The following is a 20,549-nucleotide window of genomic DNA, read 5'->3' as shown; positions in this document are numbered from 1 at the left end:
TGAGTGCAAATCGTCTTCTTTCATCCTATTTCGCTCCACTGAAATCACATCTACGTACCCTCATTAAATGCAATTAGCATTATAGCATACAATAAATACCAAATAACAATAACTTTAACCTGTAGGTATGGCGCTAGTAGAAAACGCTGTTTTCTATGTTTAGACCCACGTTATACGCAGCTACATATCCATAGGATCCCCATTCAGAAAACCCGTAGACGATAACTAGGAAGGAAGCTGTAGGATGAGTCACTGAATGGAAACGAGTAGGGACGGCCATACGAAGAACGGTGACGTTTGTACGAAGAACGCAGAATGCACCATCAAATGTTTGTAGTACACTGATGTTGTCGATACTCAAAGGCAGGCCATCCAGGTAAAATGAATCAATGTTGTCGCATTCTGATGTTATTGAAATAAAGTTGAACTGCGGAAATCGCAGTAACCTTGCAACTGGAAATGTCACGTTATCATGGTTATGATAAAATGCTTGTATTGATGGAAGCACAACCATACATGAATCACCAACATTATCAGTTCCATACGCTTTAGCGTATTGACTAACCATTATAGGTTTGTCTGCCAGCACCGTTATCACTTCATCCGATCTCACTGAGTTACCTTCATAAAACTCTCCAGTTGACAAAGAAACGTTTACTCCCGATATAGTTACGTTGGTCACACCGGATGACGTGGCTATTACGCGGTATACAAATCCCGAAGTTCGTCCAAGGAATGAAGCGAGTATGTAGTGTTGTCCCAGTGTACTGATTGGAGGGATATTTTCCATTATATAATTAAAAGCAAGCTGAGAAGGATAATCGCTAGGTATTATGGCAGCCTGGTGCCCTGACATAACAGATACCGTCTTGTCAGCATTGATTAGCATACCAGTAACGTCCGTAATATTTGCTTGGTCAGCAACGAATTGATAGGATTCAAATTGTTTTAAACATATTTTGAATTCCGTCTGTTCCTTTAATGACACAATGGACACGGTTGTGTTGTCTTCAATTGCCGATACTGCAAATTCCGCATAGTGTATATTTAAAATATTTCCAGGATCCGGAGAATATCCCACTGCCACGTAGTTCTGTCCCAAGGCTGTTGTCGGAAGAACTAAAAAACCTCCAGCATTATAAAAAGCAGGCCATGCATCATAAAACCCGTGAATTGACACAAGTTCTTCTGCGTGTACAACAATAGTAATAGAATCCAAGTTAGAAAGTGTACCATTTACAAAAGTAGCTTGAGTACGATTAGAGAGATAACTTTTGAACCATCCAATACTGTATTTGCTAACTCCAAAATGTTTCAGTTTTGGAATCAGAATATTGTGATTTACAGTGTCAAATGCCTTTCTTAAGTCAATTAAAGCAATGCCAATTATATTACCATCATTAATAGCACCATACCAGTCTTCAGTTATGGAAGCAAGTGAAGTTGAGGTAGAATGTAGAGGTCAGTATATAAATTACAGATTCATGTAAAATGTCTTATTTTTGTCTTAAATACACGGCTTTTGGCTGAACCACTAGCAGGCTATGTTAGCACATCATATGCAAAGACAATTTACGATCGTCCGGATGAGCAAATAACTGAATGGGCCTTTAGCATGTTTAGAAGCTTATTATGGCAGGTTATCAAAGTTTTTCCCTGTCGGTGTGCCTAAAAACCAAACTAAATAAATAACTAATATCATTGGTCGTATACTTCGTATACAGTTTGTTAAGCGATGTTCAATGATTGGGAGCGATTGACCTACTATTAAGTGCAGTTGAACTAGGAATAAAGCAGCAATATAGTGCTCCCATGATGCATTGCATAAAATGGAGCTAAATCACGAATTAAGATAAGGATATTTCACTGCGAGAGCTAAATGTATACAATACATGCATAGTCGAGTGCGATTATTATCTTGACGAATGCACTTTAGCGAATTATCCGGCATTAAAATGTTTCGACTGCATCAGATATAACACATCTGGGGGGGGGGGGGGACACTCAACCTTACTTATTCGGGTAGGGGTGTGTGGTCCGGAGCGCCGAACGTTGGGAATTAAGAACTGATTTTGGGGCAAAATAGGGTTTGTTGAACTGAAATTTCAACATTTTTGTAGGCTATGGAGCTGAACAAATTCAATTTTTCCCAAATTGGAGCTCAAGAGCTAAAATTTGCAGAGGTCAATTCGATTGATCGCATTACATATGACGTTGAACCTACATTCAATGGGGTGTCATAATGTGCAAGATTAGATAGTGCGTCTATCATAAACTAAATTTACCCAAATATGTTTTAGTTTTAAAATTAGGATTTTTTTCCAAATGTAAGGATACTTTCTTGGCACAGTATATTATGCACTTGTTATTCCACTGCTTTGCAATTGGCAATGAGGGATCTATTTACATAGGTCATCTAGCTTTGTCAAACAGTATCGTCACGGTCTTTGAGTAAGACAGGTTCATAGATCCCATTATGTGTACAGGGATCTATGTACATAGGTCATCTAGCTTTGTCAAACAGTAGCGTCATGGTCTTTGAGTAAGACAGGTTCATAGATCCCATATATCTCTAAATATATATATATACTCTCTAAATGTAAAAGAGTGAAAACCCACTCAAAAAGGAGTGAAATTCCACTCTTTCAAGGAGTTAAACGCAGGACAACACATTTTAGAGTGAAAAAAAGAGTGGTCTCCAATTCACTCGAAAAAGAGTGAAACACCACTCTTTGCAAAGAGTGATAACGTTACCACTCTCTTGGAAAGAGTGGAACTTATTCACTCGTTTAAGAGTGGAATCATACACTCTTTCTAAAGAGTGGTTTTATTTGCAAACTACTCAAAACTAAAAATGACACTAACAAATCAATTAAAATGACACCAACAAATCAATTATTTCAAATTGCAGGCAATTTTATTTTACCAAATCCAATGTATTTACTTGTTTATTAAATGGTATATAAAAAAACGCAAACAGCGGAGCTGATGGCACTGGTTAACAATACAATAATCAATACACAATCAATATATACAAATTCATAGCAAACCATAGTATACCATCATCAGAATTGTATAACACCAATACATATTTTAAGGGGTAGGCCCCCAAAAAAAATTTAGCATGTTTTGTGCCTATCTCAAAATTTTCAAATGCATCCTGGAGCAAATTGTCTGAATATTGTCAAAAATGGCATTTAAATTTTAGTAGGCCAAGGGTTTCTTGCTTTATTGATGATAACTCAACAACCGGGTGGTCTACTGAAATTTAAATGCCATTTTTGAGTTTCTCAGACAATTTGCTTCTGCAGGATATATCACTTTTCAAAAAAGTGTTGATAATTTTATAATAGTGCACAAAACACGCAAAATTTTGGTTTGGGGTGGAGCTTCCTGCTTAATGAAATAGCTTACAGGACATTGTCTGCTCACAATTTCTGTCTGCTCACAATTTCTTACATTTCCCCATAATACACTATAATTCTTGCATCTATCAACAGTCCGCACACACTTATCCCAGTGTGACAATACCTTATCTATCACATATCTGGCAGTGATAATGTTTCAGGAGGAATGAAGTTACAGTTCTTACGAAAGTATTTGTTTTGCGGATCTATAGTTTTAAATCCTTCAAATGGATTTGAGACACTATCAAAATTCGACAAAACCCTGGACATCATCTGAATCTAAGTTTATATTATTAGGGTTATTGTTCTTCTGAAGTAAATCAGTGTATTCTCAATTACAATTCAATTACATTTTACTTCAGTGTTCGAATTAGCACACGTGTGCATGTAAATATTGGTTTGTGCATGTAACTTTCTACATTTTCTGGTATGTTTAAGCTTATTTCACAAAATTACTTACTGAAGTCCTGATACTGTAACACAAAAGTTAACTTGTACCATGTGTACGGCATGGACAATATTGACAGTTAATTCGACCCATTCCCCGCCCCAACATTACTACATATTTGGTTATTTGCCTAGCTATCACGGCTCATAAAAATGGTAAATTTCTTTGTGCAAAAGTATGTGCATGTGACATTTCTCTGGTGCATGTAGAGATTCTGAACTACATGCACAGGTGCATGCAAGATTTTTTTTCTAATTCGAACACTGTTTTACATGTACTAACTATACATAAAAAACATATATTCAACAATCATAAAAAATTCACACAAGTGGAGATTCATTAGTCATCAGCTTAACTTCTATAATTAATTTTTTAATTGTTCCATGGTCGAGGTACGCGCTGGTGATCGGCGATCGCGTAAAAGTGGTGAGGTCTCCTCCCCTTTTACACGCTGATGACCAATGGGTAAACCGTCTTGTTGTCAAGACCGTTGATCAGCCAATCAGCGTGATTGTTTATCACCTGTGTGTTTACACTCGTGTACGCGATACGCACAGCTCCGACCACGGAACAATTAAAAAATTAATTATAAGAATAGAAAAACACCAGTGTATTATTTAGAAGTTGAATTGAGGACCCTCAAATTGCACCTACCTCTCAAAAAATTCAATCTAGTCATATGATTTTCAGGTTGTCTGTAGCTTCTGCCCTCATCACTGCAACACTGCTTTGGGTTCATCCCCAAGTGGCATTGCTCGCAAAGTGAATTGAACTTGTAACTGTTTGCAATCTACCACTTTCAGAAAAACTACAGAGTACTTATTTTTTTAACCTAGTGTGTTGGGTGCCTCTGCAACGGTAGTAGCTAATGTGTATTTGCAGCTGCAATGAACCTAAAACCACCATTTGAGAGCCAAGGCATTACAAGACTCATGAAAGATCTTCAAATAACTAACAAATATTCCAAAACCATGCTACTTGCTTGAAAACATTTTCAGGCTTAAAATTCCAAACATTGATCACATTTTTTCCTTGCAAGGTACTAAATTGTGGTATGCATTTCAAAATCTACAGTATTTGCCAAGTTGTTCAGAGATTTGAGCCGCGTATCTCGCGTTAAGTCTGTAAACCAGGAAGTGAAAAACATTCGAGCTGATTGGTTGTGGCGTCCATGATAAAAGAAACCGTGTGTGAGCCAGCGTTGCGTAATGTAGGCTACGCTCTCGGTCGCCACACTGCGTGGCTGACCTCTGAACAATTTTGGCAAATACTTAACATTATTTTCAATAAGAAATTTTCAATAATATGGAGAATTCTCATGTAATTTTGACCTCACTCAAAAAATGGGAAAATTGTCCCATACTTCCCTTTCATGGGAAGGCAGTACAATACAAAACACATAGTAAACTTTGCACAGGCAATCAAAATACCTCGGCAGTCTTTCAACCGGGGATAAATGTACATCATGTGCTATCCACAATGAAGAACTCTGTAGAGATGTCATTTTCTATCAATTCTATCTATCTATTGAATTCTGTGTCAAATCGACCAAAACAGGTTACCTCTCAGATTTGGCTGCAATTGATTCATACATTATTTTGTTTATGGATGTAATGCACACATGCAAAGTATAACATTCCAAATCTTAGGTCGGTTCCTCAAATTTTGGGTACTCTCCATCTTTCAGCATGCACGATTTGTGTCATTGCATAATTTATCAAATGATCTGAACAGTATCTTATGAACAACCTATACAAAGCTGTAAATTGGTTCCCAGGGTGAGGTTTAGCCAAATACTCATGTATGAATTTTATAGAAATGAATTTCAGCCAAATCTGAGAAGTGACCCGTAAACCATCGGTTGATTTGATACAGAAGAAGCCACAATCAAGATACCTTGTAGAATCATAACAAGTACATCATCCCATGTCAAACAACCACAAAACCAGATCTAAGCTTCTTTTTGTTGAGGCTCTTGCATCATTTGGGAGTAGAGCTCCCTTACCGTAGGCCTAATGTTCTTGCTTACTCCGTAAACCAGCCCGTCAAAAAAATTGAAGAATGTGAGAACTGGTTTTGCAAAGTGCACGTTGAACACGTAATGTACTTTGTACAGGCGATCAAATGCCTCTACAGCATTTGTCCCTCCTGGAATTGATGTGTTGTCTACAATAATGAAATATTCAGTTGGGTTGCCATTTTCATCACCCAGTGCGAGAATGAAGGGCTGTGCATAGATCACATCTTTGGTTTTTGCAAAGGCTTCAACATCTGTCCCAGTCTGAAAAGATAAGATAAATACTTACATTAGGGCTTGAAAACAAGTAACAATCTGACCGCCATGGTCGGTTTGATATCATCATGTTATCAAGGTTCTCTTTATTTCACTTGAAGAGACAAGTTCCCCCAATTTTCTGTGACATTGTCCCATTAAACTTAACATACTTTTGTGGCTTAGGCCAAAAATTAAATGTCTCAGCCTCCGGCCGAATTAAAAAATTCAGCATTCCTTTTTTAGGTTTTTGAGTTTTAAAATCATTAAGAAAAATATTGTGAAAGTTGGCTGCGAAGCAGCCAGAATAAAAAGAGGCCTAATTCTACAATATAAAAAGAATTTCCGCAAAGTGCATAGCCTTTTTGGACTAAAATAAATACTTACAAAATTGCATAGCACTTAGGGTTTTGGACCCACGGAAGCTGAGACATATCTTTTTTTTTTTTTGGTTTTGGTTTTTTATTGCAAGAAAACAGCAACATGTCAGGGTTAAGATAATGAGTCCGCGTCAGCAGCTCCTTATTTGGTAAAATTCAGTTACTGCAATCAAAACTTACAAGCAAAGGAGTACTTTGTTAAGGGGGTACAACACCCCTGACCAATTTTGTGACTATTTATGCATTTTTCTCAAAATTTATAGCACCTTGATGACAAGTAAGATATGTATATTATAGGGGCCACGGCAAGGAATCCGATCTCTGCACTGGAAAATTAGTAACTCAAGACAAGTAGTTTTCTCGCATTTTGACTGCAACTCCACAACAGTTGTCTGTACTGAAATTTAATTGCAATTTTAGAGAACCTTGGAACATTTCTAATCAAATCCATATGACATTTTGTCCAAAGTTGCTTTGGCTTTTGAGAAAATGCAAAAGTCTTTAAAAATAAGGCCCAGGGGTGTCGTACCACCTTAAATGGCAAAAAATCAAACTCAAATCAGTTACACAAACTTACTTTCTCAAAAACGACATTTTCTTTTCAGGATTTTGATTTCCTGAGTGGCTAGAACCCTGAATCTCAAGATTACTTACTACTACCTGCCAGCAATGTGATGCTTGTCAACTCAGACTCAATAATGTCCATTTCATTTCCACAATGCCAGTACCGTGCTACATTTGAGACATCAATTTACCAGTTTTGCCCAGATTCACTCTCATTGCACTCAGTCTAATGCTCACGACTTTATTGTTCCTTGTGTCAAAGGCATTGCTTCTAACACCTTTTACAATGCCATCTGTGACTGGAACATATATCAATCAATTAATTGCATTCAAAGTATAGAGAGAGGTCTTCAAGAGAGCTGTTAAGAATTTTGCCATGAGAGAGAAACTGCCGCACACATTTGAACATGTGAAGACTTATTTCCATTGTTTTTCTTTGCTGCGCCATGCTCTGCAACCTTTTGTCAAAATGGACCCCATTGGAAATAAGTCTGAACATATATCTAGATTCAAGAGTAACTTACTTGTCTACGTTGCATTATGAATGAAAACACATCATATCCTTTGCTCTTAAACCCTTTGGCGGTCACTGTTGGAAGTTTCTTCAGGAGAAATTTAAACACATCCAGATCATCTGTAACAGCAAGATTTAGACCAATATTCAAGTCATTTTTTAGCCAAAATACTTTAAAGTTTGAAATATGAAATAAATTAATAATAATAATAAGGAATGATGCTCTTATACCTGCACACCTATCTTTCACCCTAACACTATTCCCAATGTAACAGTACTTTTGCATGAACTTTTTAAAAAAAAATTGTGTGAAAATTAATTACATTTTTTGCATACATTGTCAAGTTTGCTAGGGGGTCAAAAAAACAACAACAATACAATACATAAGAAGAGTAGGCTTCAATTTTGTCATATTTTTGACACTCAAATTGCCATAACTTTTGAGCCGCTACTCTGATCAAGCTCAGATTTCTGATTATTGTGGAGCTCAACAAGCTCTATAAAATATCTATATTTAAGCAAATTTATTAACTCTACAACGTTTGCTGTTAAAATGCATATGTTCAAATTTCATGTTTACTTACTGAACCTCGCAGCTTCCTCTGATAACTGTGTTAGCTTGGGTCTAAAGTAAGGGTTCCACTTCACCAACATTTTTGAACCACAACCGGGGTTCAACATGTCAAACTCAAAGTTAATCTGAAACATGAAAATTGAAAAGTGAATTAATTTAAAATACATCATGCTTATATTATCCGCTGATAAATTACTTTGGGCAAGAATAAACAAAGCAAAATCTCTGAAAATCAGGAAGTACCCTGAAAACTGGTACCTCTTTATCAATAATTTAAACCATAATACCTTAAGAACCTATGGAATGTATCAAGCCATGCTATGTATATGTCACATAGGAACATTTTTTTTTGGAAGGGGGGAACTTATGTTTGCACTCCTTCAGATGACGGTCATAACATGTTTAGGTTTAGAATCATGAACATGTAGTCCATCTAGATGGCCTGATTTTACTGCAAACCCGCCGGTCCTGACTGGTGAATTTCCAAACCTAATCCATGCCCAGTCTAACATCTGGGATTTTTCAGATCCCCAGATGGTCATATCATGAGTTTGTGCCTGGTTTCACATTACACTTGCCTTGATTTTTCAAGGCAAGGTTTGAGTGAAAGTCAATGGATTTCATGAGTCTATCTTGATGGACTATGAACAGGTAAACAGTATTTTGAATTCATAAAGTCGAATTCTAACCCTGCAGGAAAAAGCTTTAAAAAAACCCTACACACATGTTGATACTGTTTGTTTGTATTCATGAGACAGATCGGGATCTCCATTTAAATACTAACCAGGTCAGGACTGTCTCTGAATCTTGGCATTTCTGCAAGTTGGTTTGTGATAGAAGGTGCCTCCTTTACTAGTTTTGATCTGCGGTAGAAGAACGTGGCTTTCAAGTTCGCTTTAATTTGGGACGAATTCTCCCTCGTTGGAGGGTGGTATTTCAGCCACTCCATCTTGTGGAAGAAAAAAAAACACACATAAGATTACCTAACTTACAACATGAGAAATGCACACGACTTTATTTTTATCCACCTGTGTATTTTATCTGGATGTCCAAGGTGGATGGGCATTACAGTGGGTGATGCCACGCCCTTACATCTGTTATAATTACACAAAGCACTAAGCTCATGACTGCTATCTTATCTATGGGTAGCTGTGGTCACCTCTATACATTGATATCTAAATTAGTACCTGGTGCTTTGCTTCTTATGTCATCAAAGAATGTGTCCCTCTAAATGATAAATTTTTGATGTTTATGATTATAAAACTGACTTGGATATGCTGGAAAATAATGAAAGAAATGAAGTTTTTCTTCAAAAGATATCACAACACAAGAGCCAAGTTTGTGATCAAAAGTATGATATTGACTATGTTGAAGCTGAATAATTCAACCCCTTTTTAATTATTAACGTATGCTATGTTACATTTACAAGAGGTGCACTAAATCTTTTGAAGAGCTAAAATTGTCACAAAACTGTATAGCACCCACCTGCTCTAGTACCTCTGCTGAGCACTGTTCTGTTTCATTGTCATCTGTGTCATTTTTTGTTTTTTTCTTGAGTTGACTTGTATTGCTAGGACCTCCTGCACGTTTCGCACTCTGACGCATTGTTTTTAGTCTCCATTCTATAAAGCCTTCGCCCTCGCTAAAGAACAGCTCCTTCAAAGATAAGAAAATATCAGAAGTTGCAAATTTGTAAGATTTTTTATTTCTCTTGGTAAGTTCTGTGACAGGTTTTACTGAAGTGCCAATCATAGAATTGAAAATTACAGAATTTCCTTTATTCAGGGGTGTGGGTGAGCACAGAAGAAAATGGAAACCTCTGAACAAGATATTGGGAAAATATGAATTCTCTCACATGTAGTATGAGGTATCTTACAGATATAGTACGGAGCATATATGATGATCGGTATACCCAATGATCGTAAGTGAGGGTATGTCGTGAAACTAGTAGTAACGGTTGCCTTTTCCAGAGGTCTATACTTTGAATTTGTTTCTACGCTCACCTGTAATGGGTTTGAGCACTTTTAATTCCAAAGTTAGTCACCTCACCTGTAAAATAATACTTGTTATAGTACGGAGCATATCATATTTCCTCTTTTAAATCCCTCTCCCCTAAAAAACACCCCCTCTAAATTTGGCTACCAAAACCCTAATAAGCGCCCCACCCCCAATTCTACAAAGCACTCATATCCTTTATTGGCACCCACAAAACAACTTTTTGCTACCAAAATTGTAATAAACACCCTACACCGAAATAAAAAAATCACGCCCTGGTGCGATTAATATTAACAAAAACCGGTATATAGAAGAGGAAAACTGAACCTAAAACTGAAGGGAAATCTTTAATCACCATTGAACAAGTTAAAGAGGAACTCTCACACATATTTACCAAATGTGGCCTTCACTTAATACACAGCAACAGTCCCAGAGAAAGACCACAGAAAAGATGGACTAAAAGGCACCGACTCTGAACGGATGAGCATTGCAAAATACCATAACGCATGCGTACACACACCAGGTCACTGTCAACTTTCAAATATTTGGATTAACTTGTTAACCAGCCTATACAATGCTCCTATTTCATGATAGTTGAAGTAGCTTGTTGCTACATGTACGCATAATGGTTGATATGGCGAAGTTTATGAGTATGAACATCAATTTGATTTAGAATGTTTAAATCTCCCACAACCAATCAATATGACCTAATATGGTATTACCAGCTTTGTTATAACAGGAAACTACAAGAATTTTGAATCTTTATCAGGGTAAAATTATAGGCTATAGACCAATTGATGACCTGTGATGTTAATGCCCAGCATTTTCCCTGTCTTGCCCTGCAATATGACTGTGCATTGTAAGGGCCGTACTATTGAAACTAGCGCCATCCATGATGCAGGCTGGGAAATAAGTGGGGCCAGGGGCCGTTTAGCCCTGGTTCATTAAAATAGCCCTGGTTCCCTGTAAAACCCTGTGAACCAGGGGCTATTTTTTTACCAAGTAGCCCCTGGTCCGGCGCTTCTTATTTCCAAGCCTGATTGAGTGAGGTATCAAAAAGTACACAACAATTTTTTCCATCCATTGACTAGCCCCTGGTTCATTGAAAATAGCCCCTGGTTCCCTGTAAAACCCCGTGAACCAGGGGCTATTTTTTTACAAAGTAGCCCCTGGTCCGGCGCTTCTTATTTCCCAGCCTGCCATGATGACAATACAAGATTGTGAAGTTCAAGTTCCTGCCTTTGTTTATAAACACCATGGGTCAAATGGTCTATAGTACTAAGAATGTATGTTTGCATTTGGTTAATACCGGTACTCACATAGCCTTTACATCCAGGTGTACGATCTTTGAAACATGGAAATTCTGTCACCAACGCCTTTGCCATTGCCTCCTTTTCTTGAGTTCTGGGGTACCTAAAGAAATATACAAGTTAATTAGTACTAAGCCATTCTGTGGTTCAAGTTTCAATCACAAAGCCTCCATATTTCATACATCCCAGTCCTCCCTCCATTACTAAACTGTTCGCGTGCATAAATAGTTAGCCAATTTCATGGTGTTGAATTTTCATGCACAGAAATTTTTATAGGGTTTTGCTGATGTTTTGCCATTTGGGCTGTTACTTGCATTAGCAAAATGTTGATGCCACAAAAACTGTCTAGACTTTGGTAAATGCACAACATTTTGTCCAGATCTCTGGGAAAAATCACATATATTCACTATTATCCATCAATAAGGAAAATGTAGCACAGCCTAATTCACTTTTACTTATTACTTAGGTAAAGGTCCGTTCATTCTACACCGTAATTGCACCTCCACTGCAAAACACTTCAGTGCGTTGTCGCAATAAAGTTAAATTCATTTTAACTCGGGAGTTGCAGCAAAAAGTAATCAATATATCGGCACTAATACAACGCACCGCAACAAAATGCGGCATAGTATGAACAGAACTTTAACGTTCCTGAATTTTATTTTTTTCCCAATGGTCGCAGTTTATAATTTGGTCATAAAAATTATTACACATCCCAAAATTGAGGAAAAGCTACCAATTTTGATTCATCAGAGCATAGCATTTAATGTGTACACTTAACACCCATCTGATTTACTTCAAGTTGTTGCACTTTCTGACAAATTCATGATATTATCATTTGTTTACATGCATCACATTCCCATAAGCGTGTGAAATTGTGTTTAGCAAATTGTCAATGTGTGTAGCATTTTGGGATGTGATTGCTACATAATTTAGTGAGCAGATTTTGCCTATCAAATTCTGTAGCAGGGCATAATTTAGTGCGCGCATTTTGCTTAGCAAAAGTGCTATGCACAATTTTTACTACATAGCAGCTTCTGCTATGCGATACCAGCATAATTATGCCCTGAATATAACCTTTTTTTTCATTAAAGTCTTAATGCTAATTAATTGTTTCAATTGGCTAATATAAATGTTACAATCTGTGTACCCCATCATGGTAGGATGTTAGTGGAAAGCAAATCATGAGTAAATTGACTATCAACTTGATAAGTATTATGGATACTTACAGATCTCCAGCTTTCTCTGTCAAGTGCTTTGTAAGGATTTTTACCACAAGCTTTCTCAAGGAAACCAGTTCCTGTCCAGACACGTTCCTCCCTTCCAGCTGCTGAATTATATCTTTACCCTTTGGGTCCCCTTCATAATCACAGCAACTTGAAAACCCTGTAATTAAAAATAAGTAAATACAAAGGGTTGGGGATTTACATCAAGCCATCTTGATACACATAGAACCAACACCTACTTACATGCTGGTAAAATTTACAATGATCAGGGTTGTGACCAGATGGTCGGCACAAGCCAGTTCTCAAAAATCCCAACCAGCTCTGACAATGTTCAGACAATGGCCACCAGTACTTTTTTCAACTAGATGCCAAGTTATTACTAAGAAATTAGAAATATATGCAGAACTGGCAAAATTCTTTTTATTATTGTTTATTTACTATAAAATCCTTGAACACAAAATATGGGATTCCTATCATCCATAACATTGCTTGCATCATGAAACTACTACTTGCATGCACCCATTGCTGGAAGCACTGCGCTCCGTTCGCCTTACTCACTATGCTCACCTCCAAATTAACTGGCTTTAAATAGGGATAACCATCAAAATTTCATGTTGACCCTATTGCTACAAAAAGATTGTTTTCTGAGTAGAACTAATCAACAGAAGTATTTTGGTGGTTAAATGGTCAAAATCGGTCAAAAACTTTTCGAATTATGAATTATCAAAGTTTCCCATTCTGACCGGTCATTGGAAGTTTTGAAGGTCATGGACTCATTCACAACAATAGAGATTATCCTCATCATGCTCATGTGTATTCCTGTAGTATTCCTCATTCAAACCAAAGTAGCACTCAATACATTATGACTGAGTATCTTTGTTCAAACCAATTCAATGCTTGACCTCGGCGTTACCTGCATGACTATCGCGGGCTATTTTGAAACAGTTATGGTTGCACATTCAGGTACTTCTTTTGAAAGTCCTAAACAAGGTATAGCCAGCAGCAAGTTGTAGATGTTATAGGCCTAAATATAAGAAAACGTTTAGGGTTAAGATCAGGTGAACAATACATCGAATGAGCACGAAACTTCACATTTATGTTCAGAAAGGTGTCTTCTTAACATGATTTGAAAGGAATATAAAAATTCCAAAGGGAAGCTGGTGATTTAATTTGTAACTCGAGATCTACTTGTTCAATTTTTTAACCTTTTTACAGAGGGTATGATAGAGGTATTACTGGCAACTCTGCCAAATTACAGCTCAGTAGGCTACGTTTTTCACCTGATCTTACTGATTTGAATATTTTGTGCCATTCTTGAGCAGTGCTAAACTCAGCCACTGGCAATTAAGCGCACTGTGGCGATGGACCAATTTTGACTCGCACTTACAGAAAAACAAAATAAGTTATGTTGCTGTAATTTGCAAGATAGTTACAAAATATAATTGGCAGTAACTTCCCCAAATTTTACAGAAAAATATTGAAAAATCAAAGAATGAGATCAATTTAGAAATGTATGTGCAAGCAGTGCACAGTTGAGCTCCCTGCATGTCTATGGGAGTGTTCTAATCAAGTTGATGGTTCATTGGTCATCCCTACTTTAAAGTTAGCCTAGCCCTATAGTCACAACCCTGACAATGATGGATGCATAATGTATGGTATACAAATATTGACTGAGGGCACAGTATGGTTTTGAGATCACCTTGGGCCTATAATTTAACCATGACTCGAATTAAAAGTAGTCAATATTTGTTTTATATGTACCAAATTTAAAGATTCTAGTCATATTTTTGGTTGAAAGTACCGTTTCACAAATGCGTGCGACGTGCGTGATGATGGCTTTACGTGAAAAACGCAACACTCGCAGTAATATGCCCCGGGCATTGCAAAAAATATGCCCGGGGAATATTAAATTTGTCTTGCTTTCGACTTAGTTAGATTATGCCTGCGCTTTTAACCAATCAGATGCCAGGAATCTTTAAATGAGGTATATAAAACTGTATAGTTACTGTGGGGTATTGTACAAGTACCCGCACATGCACACATATCAGAGTCACACAGACTACTTGCCCTAAGTTCTAGCTTGTACAAATATTTTACCTGAGATGCTGTATTGTTGCCTGCTGTGTTGGAAATCTGGGAAAGTGCAGTTCCTCCTGCAGAAGCTTCTTGAGAACCATCTACTGCATGTGTGGATGATACTGCTTCAACTTTTCTCCCATCTATTGCAAGTGCTAGCTTTCTCCTCTCACCAAAATTTAGTCCAAACTCCTTCAAGTCGCTCTCATCTATGGAGTTGAGAACTTCTGTTGTATCCACACCATTAGCTGAAAATAAAAATTGATAAAGTTAAATATAAAACCTCACAGAATCTATACTGACCAATGGCAATGAATTATGTATTTAGCATAAAAATCCCACCTGAGTTACTATACTTATATTCATATTTGTTGTCACACATCAAATGTGACAAGGCTGTACCCATCCAATAACCTTTTTTCATAGTGGAAAACTTCCATGCTGTTATAAAGTGGACTACATTGTGTCCAAAAATGTTAATTTACACTGCACTTCAAGCAAAATTGAGTGCAGAAAGTTGTTTTGACAAAAATAAAGGTTCGATACCCAACCTGAAAACAATTTTTGTTTTATCACTCTCCTGAGTTTTCTAAGCTCATTAAGCTCAATTTACAATAATTGTGAGCTCCGAGTCCATAAACTGCTGTCCATAACATATCTAATTGAAAGAGAGCTTCAAGGAGTACACTAAGTTTGAGCTCCTCAGGTCTGACAGGGAAAGAAAAACAAAGCAGCAAAACTTAACATTTAGTTATTCTGATACTAGGCATCCATCACGCCTGAAAGAAAATGTAAAATTTCTTGGGAATGTGCGTGTGTATACAAACTTCCCCCTAAAATTTGTTTATTTGTATGCCTAAATTTTCCTTCTGAACACAAAAAGCTTCCTAGGAATGAGCTTCCCAAATTAAACATTTTTTTCCAGTAGGAGTGGGCTATACGGGGGCAAAAATGCTTTTTTGGTCGCTTTGCTCGGTTAACAGTTTTTTAAACAAATTGACCTATCTCAACATGAAATGACAAATTTTTTGAATATCACTCAAACAATAAAGTGTGCCGCTCCCTCAAGTGTTGCCATATGGTCATTTTCACAGTAAAGGGTGTAACTTTTTATTTTTAGGGTCAAAATTTCAAACCACTTAAATATGTTTCTGTTTACTGAAATCATGCATAGGAGCAACTTAAATTCCAGTAAAATAACGTTTCAAGGCTTAAACCTTTTGATTTCTAATAAAAAAATTGACATTTCCATAACATTTTGGTTAAAATCCAAGAAAAAATGTATTTTACATAAGCTCAGAAAATTATGACATGAAAGCTGGAATACATGTGAAATCCCATTCCAAAGTAAGTCAACAGATATAAGTTACATTTTATACCATGTTTTGCTATGTTTGTAATTGCAGTTTTTAAATTTTTTAACATAAAGTGTCATTAATTGGGTTCCTAAAATAATTTGAATGTCTAACTTCATGTACAAATACTACTTGATAAAAGGAACCTCCCAGCCAAGTTTCACAGAAATTGGAGTTATTTTTTAGAATTGGCAATTCAAGCGATTTGTGTTTCGGAGGCTTCAGTTAACAACACAGGTGATCATTTTTAAGTAAAATATTTGGCTAACTACTGCAAGTTGACATGAAAAAATAGGTAAAAAATATCACAATTACCAATTTTCATGCTTTGCTTCTAAGTATTGAATTTCAGTTGTGACAAAAATTAAATTATCACAGCAAGTCATGTTTTTTTGTTTCGGAGGCTTCATGTTAACAATGGCTAAACACTGCAGAAGTATTTTTTTGAAAACAACACTGTTGGGATCATCTAAGCTGTTATTTTCTTGTGTGTATTGAATCAATGATTCTATGCGGCAGATATTGTAGATTTATAGCATGTTAACTTTTTCACCCATTTGTTAAGTATGGTGTTTTTTGCATGTGAAGCCTCCGAAACAGGCTTTTTGGGTATCAGTATATTTTTCAAACATTAACCATAACATCAACAATTTTTTTAATTTATGACATTCTGCACATATCAAGTAACAATTACAATGCAGATATCAGTTTGAAACACCAATTTAGATATGCATAGATGATAATTAATCTTATTGTTGTTTCGGAGGCTTCATTTGTTTCGGAGGCTTCAATTGTTAACGGAAAGTTTGTATTGGGTCCCATTTTCAAACGGTGATATATATATCTCCACGATTTAAAAACAAGTGACTTGAGGATCTACTTTGCTACATTTTGATAAATAGATTGGATGAGCTCTTTTATTTATATTTGCCCAAGCTTGCTGAACAGTTTGTTTCGGAGGCTTCAAAAAAGTTAACGGAAAAATGGCTCCTTGAAGTCAAGATTTTATAAAAATTTTAAAAGCTTGCAAATCGACTGTGTTCTTTTTTATTCTTATTAAGTGTGCACAATGAAGTAGGTCAAGGAACCATGAGTTTTGGACAGTCAGGGGACATAAACAACTTAAATGTAAATATCACATGGTTGCAATGAGTAATATAATAATGCATGGAAAAAGTGAAATTTTCAAAATACACACTCGATCTTGTTGCGTGTGGACGCATAAATTAAGTTTGAGTTCCAATTTTGATTTTTGAGCAGACGTTGGACATTGAACAACTTATACGTGAAATAATATGCGGTTTCGATGCGTAATTATTGAACCCCAGTGCCACGTAAACTGCGAAAAAATTGAACGGCCAAAATTACAATTTGTTGAAAATACATGGAAAATTTGAAATTTTCAAAATATGCACTCGATTTTGTTGCGTGTGAATGCGTAATTGAACTTTACGGCAAAAACCTGAATACCCCCAATTAGATCTCCATGCTCGACCTTAATGGCAGCCAAGTCTAGGACCTCCAGTCTATGGACTCTATATATCTGTGGACACATCACTGTCTTTAGGCCTGTGAAACTCGATGTTGAGTTTCCGTCACTCTTTTTTTCAGCTCATAAGGGGGTGAGTCCCCCGGGTGACATAACGAGGAAATTTTTTCATTATTTATTATTTTCATTTCACATTATACCCTTCACTCAGCAGTATAATTATTGATTCTAATTTAGAAAGTCAATTAAAAACCGAGTGCTAAAGCTGCATTTATACTCGAAACGCATGTGTTTTTAAAGGCTTTGGCTGTTTCACCACAAACGACTAGCCACAGCTTAATTTACACTCAAACGAAGCCATTTGCGGAAGCCACCGGCAATAGAAACGCAATCGAAGTTGAAGATTTTTCAACTTGCCATGATGTTGCGTTTGCAATTTGCATGTTTGCTTGTGTTTTTATTTTGATCTATCAGCAAGCTCAAAATTAAACGCGCCTTACTGTTGCGTTTCAAAACTCATTACGTCACGAGTATAAATTCAGTTCTAGCACAGTTTTGACCAAAGTTTTGTGACTTGCAAAACTATCAGACAACAGTAAGCTTAATCACCTGAAAAAACGTCCAGAAATTCTGCAAAGTTCATCAACTCCACCAATTTTACATATTTCTCATCACACCATCATGATCATCACATCATGAGTCCTACTATACGCAGAATATTAAATTCTCGATCATGAGAGCAAACTTGGGTACGCACAGATATTTGCGTCGAGCGACTCGAGCGTACTACGCAAAGACCGGCGCTTATGGCGCAAACACAGCTTTTGAGAATTGACCAATCACACGGTCGTTGCTAGGCAAGGTCAAGGTCAAGGCGCGATCGTGTTATTCTATGAAAAGTACGCTGACGCAAAAGGTTCATCGTCTCATGATCGAGAATTTAATATTCTGCCTATTAGTCTACAAGGCTAAGTACTACAAGTCAGAATTCCAATTGAATGAACGCAGCTGTCAACAGCTGAACTCGATCCAACCACGATCGTATATCGCGTATTTCAAACTACAACGCGAGCGCACGACCTCAAACCAATCATGATAGCGTTGCCATGGTTGGATTCACTTTCGCGTCTCTCACGCACAGTCGCACACGCTGGCGTACATCGCGCAATGTACGCAAAAAAAAGTCACGCTTTGGGGATTGTCAGGCTATAGCTGCACATTCAATTGGAATTCTAGTACTAGAATTCATTTCAGACCATAAATTGCTCAAATTTATTCATGTTGCGATCCAGGAAATACCAGGTCCAGGCATCAAATATTCATTCATTTGCCAGAACAATATAATCAACATTGGGGGAAAGACAGAGCAGCCGCCATGGACCACTCTAACCTCCTGTAGCAGTAAATGGACGCCTGCGTCCGTAGCTACAGCCCCACAGATGTAGATGCAGATGTACTAGAACTACTACATGTATGCAGTCTGCAGACTGCAGTGCATGATGTAGTGCACGGCACGGGCCACGGCGGTAAGGCCGTATAAAATTAATGTTTTGGTTCTCGTCCAGAGTATTTTCATGAATTGATGAGGGAGGGAGGTGTTTGTTTTTTTTTTTTTTTTTTTCCAATGTAAAATTAGCATTGTCAGTAGTTTTCGGTCTTCTCCAACAGTGCTCGAGGAAACGATGAGGCCCTTTTTTTTTTTTTTTAATTTGAGATTTTGAGGGATAAACCCCTAGAGTACCACAAAAAAACTTGGAAGTGATGCTTGTTCTCTAATAAACTTATTTATATGTATGAAGATTTCATAAATTATTAAAAAATATAAAAAAATTAAAAAATATAAAAAAAAAAAAAAAATCTGACAAATCCCAGAAATTGAGGAGGGAGGGATGAGAACCAAAATATTAATTTTACACGGCCTAATGCAGTACGTAGCAGTGCATGCATGCATTCATTTCTGTGTTGAGCATGGCCGAACCAGTCCGTCAATTCATTGGCAATTTATGCAAAATAGCCAGGAAAAAAACAAATTTCAACTTCTTCATTCTCCCCGACTTATTTTTGAACAACTACTTCTATAAATATATGTCTTACCTTCAAAAATGTCCACAATTTTGTCTCCAAATCCTCTGCGCCGGAGAAATTGTTCAACATCATTCGTCGCCATTTTGCTGAAAAGGGTGAAACACGGTCGATCGCTTGACGCTTTCTGATTGGTTGCCTCGCTTTCAGTGCCGATAATTTCTATCACTCGGTCGCCGAGTGGGCGAAAATTCACTCGGGACTATGATATTGAGTGAGAAAATCGGACCACTCCATGAAGGAGTGAACCTATCCGAAGAAGAAATTGTTACATTATCACTCAAATAGGAGTGAAAAGCACTCAATTAGGAGTGAAAGTCAGTTCACTCTTAACAGAGAGTGAAAAATTCACTCTTTTACATTTACAGGGATCTATGTACATAGGTCATATTTGTCAAACAGTTGCGTCATGGGGCATTCGGTGAGAGCAAAATGAAAAAAAATATGGGGTCATTGGGTGAGAGCGTGATTTTTGGCATTCGGTGAGAGCAAAATGTAAAAAATATGGGGTCATTGGGTGAGAACATGCCCTTTTTAAATGGAATCTTTGGGTGAGAGCCAAAAAAAACACGAATTTCTCGTTCTAAATGGCTTCAAATTTCAATGCAACATAATACTGATGTATTGTTGATACTGATCACCTATAACAATGAAAAATGGTAAATAAAATAGCCTATTTCCCCACCTTTTTGTCACAAAAACAAATGTGAAAATGTCCATGTTTTTGTACACGGTGACAAATGAATAATCATACGAAAGTTCTTTTGTACATGAGTACCACCATATTTCAGCAATAACATATGAGGTTAGGCAATAACATATTCAAGCAAGAACCAGTATTATCAGAGATATAGGCAAAT

General features: G+C 36.9%; 3 protein-coding genes across 3 annotated transcripts; all 3 read right to left on the bottom strand.

Moving 5' to 3' along the window:
• Positions 1 to 133: 133 nt before the first annotated feature.
• Positions 134 to 3,919, bottom strand: LOC140164512 (uncharacterized). The gene is made up of 2 exons (XM_072187807.1): positions 3,868 to 3,919; positions 134 to 1,188 (listed from the first exon to the last, which is right to left on the bottom strand). Exons 1-2 carry the CDS (start codon positions 3,917 to 3,919, stop codon positions 134 to 136), a joined length of 1,107 nt encoding a protein of 368 aa, XP_072043908.1.
• A 972-nt stretch (positions 3,920 to 4,891) lies between these two features.
• Positions 4,892 to 13,210, bottom strand: LOC140164508 (uncharacterized). Its single transcript, XM_072187803.1, has 8 exons — positions 13,201 to 13,210; positions 12,691 to 12,847; positions 11,474 to 11,567; positions 9,645 to 9,815; positions 8,944 to 9,108; positions 8,170 to 8,284; positions 7,596 to 7,705; positions 4,892 to 6,136 (listed from the first exon to the last, which is right to left on the bottom strand). Exons 1-8 carry the CDS (start codon positions 13,208 to 13,210, stop codon positions 5,807 to 5,809), a joined length of 1,152 nt encoding a protein of 383 aa, XP_072043904.1. The 3' UTR covers positions 4,892 to 5,806.
• A 1,239-nt stretch (positions 13,211 to 14,449) lies between these two features.
• Positions 14,450 to 19,953, bottom strand: LOC140164240 (uncharacterized). The gene is made up of 2 exons (XM_072187500.1): positions 19,702 to 19,953; positions 14,450 to 15,011 (listed from the first exon to the last, which is right to left on the bottom strand). Exons 1-2 carry the CDS (start codon positions 19,772 to 19,774, stop codon positions 14,638 to 14,640), a joined length of 447 nt encoding a protein of 148 aa, XP_072043601.1. The 5' UTR covers positions 19,775 to 19,953; the 3' UTR covers positions 14,450 to 14,637.
• Between the last annotated feature and the right edge of the window lie 596 nt (positions 19,954 to 20,549).

This window comes from Amphiura filiformis, chromosome 11 (genome assembly GCF_039555335.1).
Source record: "Amphiura filiformis chromosome 11, Afil_fr2py, whole genome shotgun sequence".
NCBI lineage: Eukaryota > Metazoa > Echinodermata > Ophiuroidea > Amphilepidida > Amphiuridae > Amphiura > Amphiura filiformis.
Note: the sequence above shows the minus strand (reverse complement) of the source record. Positions and strands in the feature narration are given on the sequence as shown.